This window comes from Rhinoderma darwinii, chromosome 2, assembly GCF_050947455.1.
Source record: "Rhinoderma darwinii isolate aRhiDar2 chromosome 2, aRhiDar2.hap1, whole genome shotgun sequence".
Lineage (NCBI taxonomy): Eukaryota > Metazoa > Chordata > Amphibia > Anura > Rhinodermatidae > Rhinoderma > Rhinoderma darwinii.
Window position 1 is genome coordinate 413,292,961 of NC_134688.1, and position 14,175 is coordinate 413,307,135.

The 14,175-nt window shown below is 41.0% G+C and overlaps 1 protein-coding gene across 1 annotated transcript in view; it reads left to right on the top strand.

Annotated features, from left to right (window-relative positions):
- Positions 1-14,175, top strand: part of NLK (nemo like kinase) — a 158,651-nt gene that overhangs the window by 99,797 nt on the left and 44,679 nt on the right. Inside the window, exon 4 of the mRNA XM_075854202.1 lies at positions 12,661-12,767. Coding sequence (XP_075710317.1) covers positions 12,661-12,767 — 107 coding nt within the window. The remainder of the gene's footprint in view (positions 1-12,660; positions 12,768-14,175) is intronic.

Genomic DNA, 14,175 nt, shown 5'->3' on the forward strand with positions numbered 1-14,175 from the left:
CCCCACTTTGGCGACCTTTTATGCGTTGCCAAAAGTGCACAAGGCAATCTCTCCTCTCCCTGGTAGACCCATTGTGTCGGGTAATGACAGCCTGACACAGGGTATCAGTCTCTATGTCAATGAAATGTTAATACCGTTTGTATCCTCTTTGTCCTCCTATCTGAAGGACACTAAGGACACCGTCACCAGGATCCATGAGATCAATGTAACCCCCACTACAATGATAGCGAGCATAGACGTGGAGTCACTTTACACCAATATTCGGCATGAACTAGGACTCACTGCAATTAAATATTTTTTGAACACTAAAGGCATTCAATTCCAACGTCACAATGATTTTGTTCTGTCACTTTTACGTTTCCTACTTATGCACAATTACTTTATTTTTGATCACAAATATTATCATCAAATAAAAGGTACGGCTATGGGCACCGTTTGTGCACCTACTTATGCGAACCTTTTTTTAGGGTGGTGGGAAGACACCATTGTTTTTTCTGACAATCTCTCCTCCTTCACCTCACATATTTCTTTTTGGGGGAGATATATTGATGACATTCTCATCCTCTGGGATGGGGATGTCAACACTTTCTGTGACTTCATGTCTATGCTCAATGCCAATGATATTGGCGTGAAATTTACATATGAGATCCATGATCACACCTTAAACTTTCTTGATCTCAAGATATCTCTGGATCCTGACGGCGGTGTCCAAACAGATGTTTTTCGAAAGGCTACTGCGACCAATAGCCTCCTGCATTGGCAGAGCCATCACCCTTCTGCTCTTAAAAGGGGTATACCTATTGGCCAATATTTGAGGGCCAGACGTAATTGCTCGAGCGAGATAGCCTTTCGGAATGAATGTGACGGTCTGTTTAAAAAGTTTACAGCGCGAGGCTACCCTAAAAAGTGGCTACATAGGGCATATGCTAGAGCAAGAGCTTCTGAGAGGAGAGAACTACTGTCGAGTAGAGTAGACAAAATTAATAAATCAAAGTCATCTGGAATCATTCGGTGCATTGGCACTTTTGATGCCTATTCCCCTCAGATTGTCCAGATTTTACAAAAACACTGGGCTATTTTGACGGCTGACCCCGATCTCAGAGATGCGGTGACGGCCAACCCGAGAGTCACTTACCGGAGGGGCAGGAATTTACGGGAGTTCCTGGTGCATAGCCATTATTCTAAACAACCCAAGACTCCTTCAACATGGCTTAGATCACCCCTGAAGGGTTTCCATCCATGTGGCAGATGTTCTTTCTGCCCCCTAATGCCGACAGTTAAGAACTTCTCTAATCCCGTTGATGGCAAGTTGTATAGAATCGAACAATATTTAAATTGCCAGAGCAGTGGGGTGGTATATATTGCAAAGTGTCCTTGCCCTAAGTTGTACGTGGGTAAAACCATTCAGGAATTAAGAAGACGTGTGTCCAGACATATAAGTGCGGTGACCTGTAGCGAGGACACCGCTCTTTCTAGACACATTGTAAAGTTTCATGGAGGCAACCCCAGATTACTGAAATTTTGGGGTATAGCCCAAATTAAGATGGGACCCAGAGCGGGCAATTTGGACCGTAAACTCTTGCAGGAGGAAGCGAGGTGGATCCACCGACTTAATACCATGTCTCCCATAGGTCTGAATGAAGGGTTTACCTTCAGTGCGTTTCTCTAGTTCTACAGTGAAACATCGAATAACCCTCGTTGTTTTTTGTCCATATTATTGGACCTCTGTCGGATCACATATGTACATATATGGAAATTATTTACCTACTGTACATTATTTATCTGCCATTGCTTGCTTTTTCTATAATTGTGAAGAAACCCTTTTCTTTAATCACTTATAACACAATAACAAAATGATATAAAAATTATTTTTGATCCACTATGTGGATTAATTGATGTATTACGTCTATTATAGCTGTGATCACATGATGGAGGCGGCTTGTTGTCACTGACACTGTGTACATTATTATCGATCCTTTATTGACCCTCAGAAATATGGCATATCTCCAATTGGAGATTTTTGAAACACAATTTTGGATGTGAGTGACAATTCCTTTACTCCCCCGCCCCTCCCCCTTACTTCTTGAGGTAATTACCATATCATCTGGGGTGTGTAGACACATGAGGATATCACTCTTTGAACGCAACTTATGTTGGTGCAGATGTGCCCTGATCGTTCTGATGCTTTGATCTCGAACTATCAATCTGGTTGAATGTGACAGCCGGATGGTAAACATACCCTTTGGGCTGTCTATTCAATCCATCTACGTTTGTCATCATGGACTATGTGCTCCTCGTTAGTCAGTTACACTCACACCGTCTGGACTGTCAGACAGTTATGTCTTGTTTAGAGGTACTGCGGCACATAGTGTTACACATTGATGGACTTGATGAACCTCCTCGACACTAAGTCAGTGTAACATGCATCGGCGCATGCGCCAGTGACTCACTTCGTAAGTCACAATCCAAGTTGGTCTGCGTCCACTAAGTCCTTGTTTTACCCCTGCGCGCATGCATCGCCTCAGCTGTCTGATTGAGCTACCTTATCGAGCTGTTCATTTGTCAGCTAAGTACAGCTGAGAGGAACTTGTGTCTCCTCCATCGCCATAGGCCACTTGGCCTGACACACCTTCGGACGCGTCACTATGGGTGTCTATATTAGGATCGATTTTATTTTGCGCCGCCATTAGCCCCGTGTACCCCTGAGGACGCTACTCAGTAGCGAAACATGTCGGGGGGGCTGTTAATATTTTAATACACTGCCGATGACCGGACTAACTGCTGTCCACTGGCTGCCTTACAATTTTACAATTTAACTGAATAGGGAATGGTCATTCCTATGCTGACATGTTATATATGCCTGTCAATCAGGTGATATCTTGTGCATCCGATCTCGGCTAGTGATAATTTTAATTCTAAGTGTGGTATGTCCAGCTATACGTAGCTAATAAAGCATTATTTATTATTTTATTTATCTATACATTAGTGGTGGCTGGGAAATCGGGTTTAGGCTGTTGCAGGCAGCCATTTTCCGCGTTTAAGAGAGTCATGGACTCGCGGGACAGGGATGTAATATTACCACTTTACAAAGAATTAGTGAGGCCTCATCTAGAATATGCAGTTCAGTTCTGGGCTCCAGTTCATAGAAAGGATGCCCTGGAGTTGGAAAAAATACAAAGAAGAGCAACGAAGCTAATAAGGGGCATGGAGAATCTAAGTTATGAGGAAAGATTAAAATAAATGTTAAATGTATAAAATCTTGGAAAGAGACGACTAAGGGAGGGGGGGTGGGGACATGATTAACTTATATAAATATATTAATAGCACATACAAGAAATATAGTGAAAACCTGTTCCATGTAAAACCCCCTCAAAAAACAAGGGGGCACTCCCTCCGTCTGGAGAAAAAAAGGTTCAACCTGCAGAGGCAACAAGGCTTCTTTACTGTCAGAACTGTGAATCTATGGAATAGTCACCGCAGGAGCTGGTCACAGCAGGAACAGTAGATGGCTTTAAAATAGGCTTAGATAATTTCCTAGAACGAAAAAACATCGGCTCCTATGTCAATGTGCAGAATTCTTGTATAAATGTTGATTCAATCAGGTTGCTGCTTGGCCACTTGGGATCAGGAGGGAATTTTTCCTTTTTAGGGAAGATTGGTAAATGCCTTATGGGTCATTTTTTATATTTATTTATTATTATTTTAGTTTTAAATCTTTCTCTGGATCAATAAGGGTAAAATAAAAGTTATAGAATTTCTCCCATCCCTTGATTGATCTTGATGGACATATATCTTTTTTTGACTGTGCTATGTAACGTGAAACGGAGGTTCACAGTAGGGATGTCACGATACCAGAATTTGTACTTCAATATCGATACTTTGTGTAGTATTGCGATTTCGATACTAATTCGATACTTTGCCAACAGTAATAATAATAAAAAAAAAAAAGTTCTTCCATTTTCTGATGTGAGGCGCGTGGTGTGATGATGAATTTAAAGGGGTTGTCCCAAGTTGACTCAAATTTTTTTTTTTATACATTCTAAGCAGGAAATGAATTTTAAAACATTTGGTGTTAAAAAAAATTTAAAATTCATTTCCTAAGTGCCTTTTTTTTACACTTGATAACTCAGCAAGTGCTGGTTATCTTTTCTAAAAAGGGGCGTGAGCGGCTCGATGTCAATCAAGCCGCTCCGCTCTGCAGTGTGCGCGCTCCCGATGTTGCTAGATACTGTAGTTCTAGCAACATCGGGAGAATGTTCGTCTCAAGCGGGCATGGTAAGCCCGATTGAGACGAACTTACCGTGAATGTACTGTACACTACACTACACTACATTCACCCCGTTTCGGCAAGCCACTTTTCCCTCCCCCACCCTGTCACTACATTTTTGTACCCGCCGCATCGGTGCTGCATCAGCACCCGGCGAACAACTAAAAATATATAAAATAAAATAATAATCACCTAAGACGTTCTAACGGCGCTCTGAACGGTCCCGTCACTTGCCATCTTCCTTCTTCTTGGCGCCGCTCGCATTCATAGTAACAATGCGTTGTGGCGCAGATGACGTAATCATATCAGGCCCACGTGATTACTTCATCTGCGCCCACCGCTCTGTTATTGTGAATGGGAGAAGAAAAGTGACGGGACCGTTCAGCTCTTCGTGGGAACGTCTTAGGTGAGTTTATTTTTGTATGTATGTTGGTATGTATGTATGTATGTGTGTATGTATGTATATGTTTTCTTGTATGTATGTTGTCATGTTTGTATGTGTATATGTGCATGTATGTGTATATGTGCATGTATGTTTGCATGTATGTATGTTTTCATGTATGTATGTTTGCTTGTATGTATGTTTGCTTGTATGTATGTTTGCATATTTGTATGTGTATATGTGCATGTATGTGTATATGTGCATGTATGTTTGCATGTATGTATGTTTGCTTGTATGTATGTTTGCTTGTATGTATGTTTGCTTGTATGTATGTTTGCATATTTGTATGTGTATATGTGCATGTATGTGTATATGTGCATGTATTTTTGCTTGTATGTATGTTTGCTTGTATGTATGTATGTATGCTTGCTTGCTTGTATGTATGTATGTATGTATGTATGTATGTATGTTTGCATGTATGTATGTTTGCTTGTATGTTTGCTTGTATGTATGTTTGCTTGTATGTATGTTTGCTTGTATGTATGTTTGCTTGTAGGTATGTATGTTTGCTTGTATGTATGTATGTATGTTTGCTTGTATGTATGTTTGCTTGTAGGTATGTATGTTTGCTTGTATGTATATATGTATGTTTGCATGTATGTATGTTTGCATATATGTATGTTTGCTTGTATGTATGTTTGCTTGTATGTATGTTTGCTTGTATGTATGTTTGCATGTATGTATGTTTGCATATACGTATGTTTGCTTGTATGTATGTTTGCTTGTATGTATGTATGTTTGCATGTTTGTATGTGTATATGTGCATGTATGTGTATATGTGCATGTATGTTTGCTTGTATGTATGTTTGCTTGTATGTATGTATGTATGCTTGCTTGCTTGTATGTATGTTTGCATTTATGTATGTTTGCTTGTATGTATGTTTGCTTGTATGTATGTTTGCTTGTATGTATGTTTGTATGTGCATGTATGTGTATATGTGCATGTATGTTTGCATGTATGTATGTTTTCTTGTATGTATGTTGTCATGTTTGTGTTTTCATGTATGTGTTTTCATGTATGTATGTTGTCATGTTTGTATGTGTATATGTGCATGTATGTTTGCATGTATGTATGTTTTCATGTATGTATGTTTGCATGTATGTATGTATGTTGTCATGTTTGTATGTGTGTATGTTTTCATGTATGTGTTTTCATGTAGGTATGTTTGCATGTATGTATGTTTGTATGTATGTTTTCATGTATGTATGTTGTCATGTTTGTATGTGTATACGTGCATGTATGTTTGCATGTATGTATGTATGTATGTTTGTTTGTATATATGTCTGTATGGCCATGTATGATACTGTCTGCTGGCACCCTGTATCTAAGCCAACTTTGCCGCAGGCTTCTATACATGGTATAACAGTCAGTATCACACATGAAAGTGAAAGTAAGCCTACGACATGTTTTATTTCATTATTTTTTTTATATTTTTGATTTTTTACAGGTTTGGTGTTTGGACTACGTCGGTTTCGAGGACTACTTAGATGACGCTTTTTTTTTCATCAATAAAATGGTTAATGAGGGTTGTGTTGGGGGTGCTTTATTTCAATAAAATATTTTATCTATATCTTTGTCTTTTCTTTTCAAGTTTTATTACTATCACTTTAGTAATGGCCGCTGTCTGCGTGACAAGGTCCATTACTAAGGGGAGGCTTAGTGTTAGCCGGTACAGAGGCTAACACTAAACACCATTATTACCCCGGTACCCACCACCACCAGGGGTGCCGGGAAGAGCTGGGTACGATCCAGTACCCGACCATCTGTTGTGATGGTCGGGTACTGGGGCGGCCGCAGGCTGGTATTATGAGGCTGGGAAGGGCCAAAAACAGTGGACCTTCCCACCCTTGTAATGCTAGGCTGCTGCTGCTGTGTTGTATCTGGCTGGTTATAAAAATGGGGGGGACCCCACGTCATTTTTTTTAATTATTTATTTATTATTTTTATTAAAAAGACATGGGGTTCCACCCAATTTATCATAACCAGCCACATACAACACAGTGTTATTAGCCTGGGAATGTACTAAACCAGTGGCCCCTCCCACCCGTGTAATGCCAGGCTGCTGCGGCCTTGTATATGGCTGGTTATTAAAAATGTGGGGGACCCAACGTCTATTGTTAAATTTTACAAAAAAACGACGTGGGGGTCCCCCCCATTTTTATAACCAGCCCGATACAACACAGCAGCAGCAGCCTAGCATTACAAGGGTGGGAAGGTCCACTGTTTTTGGCCCTTCCCAGCCTCATAATACCAGCCTACGGCCGCCCCAGTACCCGACCATCACAACAGATGGTCGGGTACTGGATCGTACCAAGCTCTTCCCGGCACCCCTGGTGGTGGTGGGTACCGGGGTAATAATGGGTGGTTAGTGCTAGCCTCTGCACTGGCTAACACTAAGTACCGCCTTAATAATGGATGCTGTCAATCAGCCAACTGCCATTATCTAGGCACTAATAAAGTTTGAAAAAAAAACACAAAGACAATTTTTTTTTATTGAAATAAGAAATCCCCAACAAAACCCTCGTTAACCATTTTATTAAAATGTGAAAAAACGTAGATCTACACAGTAGTCCAACGAATCGAAAGACGTAGTCCAATCGGTACATCAAAATCTGCAACAACATTAAAAAAAAGTTAGCAATGTGAACAATACCGATACTTATACTCACCTACACACACACACACAACCACACACAAACATATACACAAACACATATAAACACACACCCATATATTACACAAACACACACATAAACACATATACACACACACATATACACACACACATATACACACACACATGTACACAAACACACCCATATATACACACACACACATATATACACAAACACACACACACACATATACACAAACACACACGTATACAAAAACACACACAAACATATACACACAAACCTATACACATATGCACAAACACACCCATATATACACAAACACACACACACATATACACACACACATATGCATACATATACACATATGCACAAACACACCCATATATACACAAACACACACACATATACACACACATATACATATACAAAAACACACAAACATATACACACAAACATATGCACAAACACACCCACATACACAAACACACACACATAAACACACAAACATATACACAAACACACATATACACACAAACATATACACAAACACATGTACACAAACAAACCCACATATACACAAACATATACATATATACACAAACACACCCATATATACACACACACACATATACACAAACACACCCATATATACACAAACACACACACATAAACACACCAAAAAAGCACACACACATATACACACAAACATATACACACAAACATATGTACACAAACACACCCATATATACACAAACACATACACAAACCCACACATATACAAAAACACACACACACACAAACATATACACAAACACACCCATATATACACACACACAAATATACACAAACATATACACACAAATACACCCATATATACACTCACACATAAACACACACACATATACACAAACACACCCATATATATACACACACACACACACACACACACACACACACACACACACACACACACACACACACAATTACCTTTAGCGGAGCGCAGACTTCTCGCGACGGGTGCCTTCCACTTCATCTCCTTGCATCTCCTGCGCATGCGCCGAGATGCGCGTTCATGAGTAAATGACATCCTCTGCTCCGGACGCAGAGGATGTCATTACGCATGCGCGGCCACCGCTAAAGGTAAATAGCGGTGGCCGGGAACCTAGGCAACGAGCAGGATACAAAGAGGGACCGACCGCAACTTCAATCAACGATATCAAGAAAACGACATCGCTGGACGACGGACAGGTAATTAGAATTCTTCTTATTTTTACATGGGGGAGCTAACTAGCACCATTTATCAACTTGGGACAACCCCTTTAACCTCCATGTGCCTCACAATAATAGTAATTAACCCCATCATGTTTCTCAGTCATAAGTGTTAATTTGTAAGGTACTTGATGAGGTTAATTACTATTATTGTGAGGCACATGGAGGTTAAATTCATCATCGCACCTCGTGCCTCACAATAAGTGATAGAAAGCAGTTTTTATTTTATTTTTTTACAGTGTACACATCATAAATGATGCAAAAAAATTGTTGTGCAGGTTATTACGACCGCGCCAATACCGAAATAACCCCGAAAATGTGTATATTTTATATATTGAGACTTATTTTAATGTTTATTGTAAAAAAAAAGTGTATGTGTATTTTTTTTATTTGACATTACTTTGTTTTTACTTTATTTTTTAAACGTTAATGTACTGGCATATATCTATATTACAGTACATTAGCCTGTGTATGCCCTAACAACAGGAAATATGGTAGGACAGCCCTGGGGTCCTTCAATGGACCCTGGGCTGTCTGCCCCTTATATGGTATGTCCCTCAATCGCGTCACAGGAATTCCCTGTGACGCGATCCAAGGGGCATCTCCCCTTCTCATTTTCCCCTGAATGCTGCAGTCCGCTGTAATCGCAGCATTCACGGGAATAACGGTGGAGATGAGAGGTTTCTCTGATCTCCACCAGCGGGGCTGCGGCTGTGTAATACAGTCATTGCCCCACTCGTGACAGCAAGTGTGCGCGCAGTCAGCATGAGGAGATGCGGCCGGCGCTGCTCTAATGAGCGGCGGTTCAGGCACTGAAGACAGAACATGGGGGTGTTTTGTAGTGCGCCTGCCATGTTCTGTCTTTACTCATTAGTGCAGCGTTGGCCGCATCGCATCATGCTGACCCCACGCACTTGTTATCAGGACTCAGGAGTGCGGCAATGACTGTATTACACAGCCGCAGCCCCGCTCTCATACATTCATGTGTTACAATACTGAGCTGTGCAGCCGCATCGTGCATCCCTAGTTCACAGTATTACAGCCCTTCCATTCACTTGAATGAGGTAGGCTGTAATACTGTGAACCACCACTACAAGTGATTCACAATACAGAGCAATGACCAGAATGATGAAGGGGAAGCAGCACTCGCTTGAGCGCCCCAGCCACCCTTCAAAACCGCTGATCGGCGGGGGGTGCCAAGAGTCTGACTCCCTACCGATCAGGTATTGATGGCCTATCCTGCGTATAGGCCATCACTTGCTTCTAACTTAAAAATCCCTTTTTATATATTTACCCTTCAGTACTATATGAGAATCACCCATTGCTCTTTTGCATGCCAGTTGATCCCAATGAATCTAATGGATTTTCCAACTCTATCGACCTGTCAGCTGGGATCTTTTTCAATCTTCACAACAATGGGGCCACAGAATTTGTAGTCCGTATTGCACATGTACAAAATTGGAGCACTTCTATCAATGCTTCATTGGGGGTGGGGTATCCGATCTCATGGGGCCCCACCAGTGTTACCTCCTCATTTGCTTCTGACATGTCAGAACATATTTAAAGGGGTTGTCCGTGATTAGAAAAAAGGTGATTTGGGGATGAGCTGCAATCCCAGACACAGCCCAATCTCAAGTATGGCACTACTGGAAAAAAGCAGATCCTTTTTTTAATCTGGGACAACCAATTAAAAGGTGAAAAACTCCTTTTGATTCAAGTATCCATAATTCATACATAAAACCGACCTAGAGCTTGAATGGTTTTCATTTAATTTCTAATGTATTCAGCTATTTTAATATGAAAAAGAATGAATTAAATATTAGTTTTTGATGCAGATGTAGCATCTGCATCAACCCATCAACGTAAAGGCAAACAAACTGTAACTTTCCGTTAGCGTTACCATTGATTGCATTTTTGTGGGGGGGGAAACAATAGCGCAGTCGACTGCAGTTTGGGACTGCTAATAGTTATAATGGATGTTCCCCAAATTTATAGATGTTGACCATTTACTAATGGGAGCACAGCATAATGGTATGTGTAGTACCGGATTAAAACAAAATGTAGGAACGTCGCGCTTCGCTGCCCTGCGCTATACAACCACTTGTTTTATGTTCAGTCCAGAAATGATTGGCTTACAATTCTTCTCTAGAACAAGTTGGAGAGGTTTAATGGCATTCTTAGCGTTCCCTGAACTATGATTAATATGTGGGTAAAGGTCCCAGATATGATCTAATTCTGAAGTTGTGAACATGGATCATTTATTTTCACTCGTCACCTGTTTCTCCAGCAATAAAATAAATAGAAGCGCAAATGAAATCTGCTGCTCGAACGGAGCCAGCTTTCCTGTCTGTTTCTCACATTTGTGGGCTTGAACGGAAGTTTTAACCCACTTGGGTACCATCTGTTTGAGAGGCTGTCGCATCTAGAGGAAGCAGGAACATCAAACACGCTCGTCACTCATTCCTATTCTGATGCCCTCATTAAATTACCCACCGAGAATAATCACATGACTTCTTTTCAATTTAATGGCACCTCCGAGTCTCTTTCAAGTGAGCGCCACTTAGTGTACCTCAGGCCTGCAGAGGGGCAGGTGCCATTTAGCCCTTCATGTCATTTCAGCTGTTTTGGTTGGCCTGGTAACATATAGGGGATACATTATGAAGAAGATACCCACTTGGGAGGCTTTTATTTCGATTTTCCGAATTATTATTTGAATGTATATCTGAAAGACCAAAGGGAGTGTATTGTGCCATATCGGTACCAGCTGTGTAGACCATACCAAGGCTATTCAGAGTCCTTCATAAAACAGGATCCCCATTGAGCACTTCAGTTTTTCCGTGTTTGTGACTCACATCTGACCTACTGAAACAAAGAACATTGTTTTCTTAGATCATTTCTTGTAAGGAACAAGGCTTGAAGCTTTTGGCTTCTGATTGGACCCAATTACATCAGGAATAAGGCAGAGCTGCGACATAATGGTCTGTCCGATGTAATTATGTTTTGGGGATTTTTCATTTTTTTTTTTTTTTTTTTTTACATTATCTATCTGTGCGGTTGCTGCTGAGAAACCTAATGATGTCCTAGGTTTATTTGTTCATGTTTCCTGTGCTGGATTTCACTTGTCTTTAAACGAGATAAAACCCATATGTTATTTACTTACCGAGCCAGCTTCTGTCATACGATGTCCTAAGCACCCAGGCTGCATGCCTCGTGCTGTCTTGGGGCTCATGCACATGGGTATATTGGGTCTATATCACCCAGATTCTGAATATAGCCTTCATGCTTCTGAAGGTGGGTATGCACGCTACTGTATTTTTATACAGGTACAAATCTTCATAAAATTGCAGCGTTCTCTATTGGATGCAATATATTGGACCGTTATGCTCTGGTTCGCATAAGATGTTTGATATAAAAGATTGTGCCACTTGGGTAGCGCAATGTGAATTTTATAGGCTTAAAATTGTACAACTTTCCTGTTTTTGAGTCGTAGAATAGAAGTCATTGTAGGTCATTAATTTCTGATAACTGCTGTTGATAGACACGATCTAAAAAAAAAAAGTTAAATACAGAAACATTTACATAACACGAAACAATTTTAATAAAATTTATTTTTTTTTTTTTCAGGCCTCGTTCACATCTGCGTTGGAGGCTCTGTTAGGGGCCTCCATCACAGATCCGGCCGAGATTACTGGGGAAAATAGCGCAGCATGCTGTGCTGTTGTCTCCGGTAAATTCACGGATACCCCGACGGTTCCGTCGGACTCCCTTATTCTAGTCCTCTGACGGAGCAGAACAACAGAACAAATACGCGGTTGTGAACAAATCCTTAAGTGTCTGTTGGATTTCTGCTTCTTGTTCGGTCAGGCTGTGGTGTTTTGTAGCTTAAATTGGTTTTCCTGGCTTTTCTGCTGCTGTAGTGATCATGACAATGTACAATATAGTCCACTTATAATGTGGTGACAGAGCCTCTTTAAATCTCTTTACCTTCAAAGTGAGTAATTCTGTTTTCTCCTATGTACTGTGTTCACCTTAACCGATTCCTCAGATATGTTGTCACCGAGTTAATGCAGAGTGACCTCCATAAGATCATCGTCTCTCCTCAGCCGCTCAGCTCGGATCATGTCAAGGTTTTTTTGTATCAGATTTTAAGAGGTAAGTTTGATTTGCTTCATATGCTGTGTTGTCACTCCTTGCAGGCTAAACTTAACCCTACATTTGATAGCTGTCGGCCCAACGATCGTGCGTCCGATGGCTACTCCCCACCCCCCCCCCCCACCCCCACACACACTAGGCCAAGTGTGCATACATTCTCAATAGGGAGGAGTAAAGCTGCTACCAGACTCCCCTGACAGTAGCTTATCTCCTTGAAAACATAACGTTCAGGCACTTTAGATTTAAACAAGCCTGACCTTTCTATTCCCCGACATCTGCCATACACGATTAGATGGTCAGGCCAAATTCAGCGGATTTGACCGATATACATCTAATGTGTTAGGCCAGCTTAAGGCCTTATTCAGACAGTTGTATTGTTTCTCCTGTCCTCCCACTCCCTGCGGTGCAACTGAATTTACCTCTCCTCCTTAAAGAGGCTCTGTCACCACATTATAAGTGCCCTGTCTCCTACATAAGGAGATCAGCGCTATAATGTAGGTGACAGTAATGCTTTTTATTTAATAAAGCGATCTGTTTTCACCACTTTATTAGCGATTTTAGATTTATGCTAATGAGTTGCTTAATGCCCAACTGGGCGTATTTTTACTTTAGACCAAGTGGGCCTTGTACAGAGGAGTGTATCAGCGTCCTGCACTCCTCTCCATTCATTTACTCAGTGCATAGGGATCCTGTTAGATCACTGTGCTGTCTTATACTAACACATTAACAATACTGAAGTGTTTAGACAGTGAATAAACATTCCACGGGATGTCTATTCACAATCTCTGCACTTCGTTACTATTTCTGTGGTAGTTACAGCAGAGGAAGCGTGATCTCGTTGTAACCGGTCATTTACAGCGAGCTCTCGCGAGATCACGCTTCCTCTGCTGTAACTACCACAGACAGAGTAACGAAGTGCAGAGATTGTGAATAGACATCCTGTGGAATGTCTATTCACTGTCTAAACACTTCAGTATTGTTAATGTGTTAGTATAAGACAGCACATAAGGATCTAGCAGGATCCCTATGCGCTGAGTAAATGAATGGAGAGGAGTGCATGATGCTGATTGGTCACTGATTGGTCAGCGTCATACACTCCCCTGTACAACGCCCACTTGGTCTAAAGTAAAAGTACGCCACTTGGGCATTAAGCAATTCATTAGCATAAATCTAAAATCGCTAATAAAGTGGTGAAAATAGATCGTTTTATTAAATAAAAAGCACTGCTGTCACGTACATTATAGCGCCGATCTCCTTATGTAGGATATAGGGCACTTATAATGTGGTGACAGTCTTTTTAAGTCCCTTTTACACAGGCCAATGATTTGGCAAACGAGCATTCATATAAACGCTCGTTCCCAATCATTGCCCTGTGTAAACAGTGCAATGATAAGCCGATGAGCTAGCA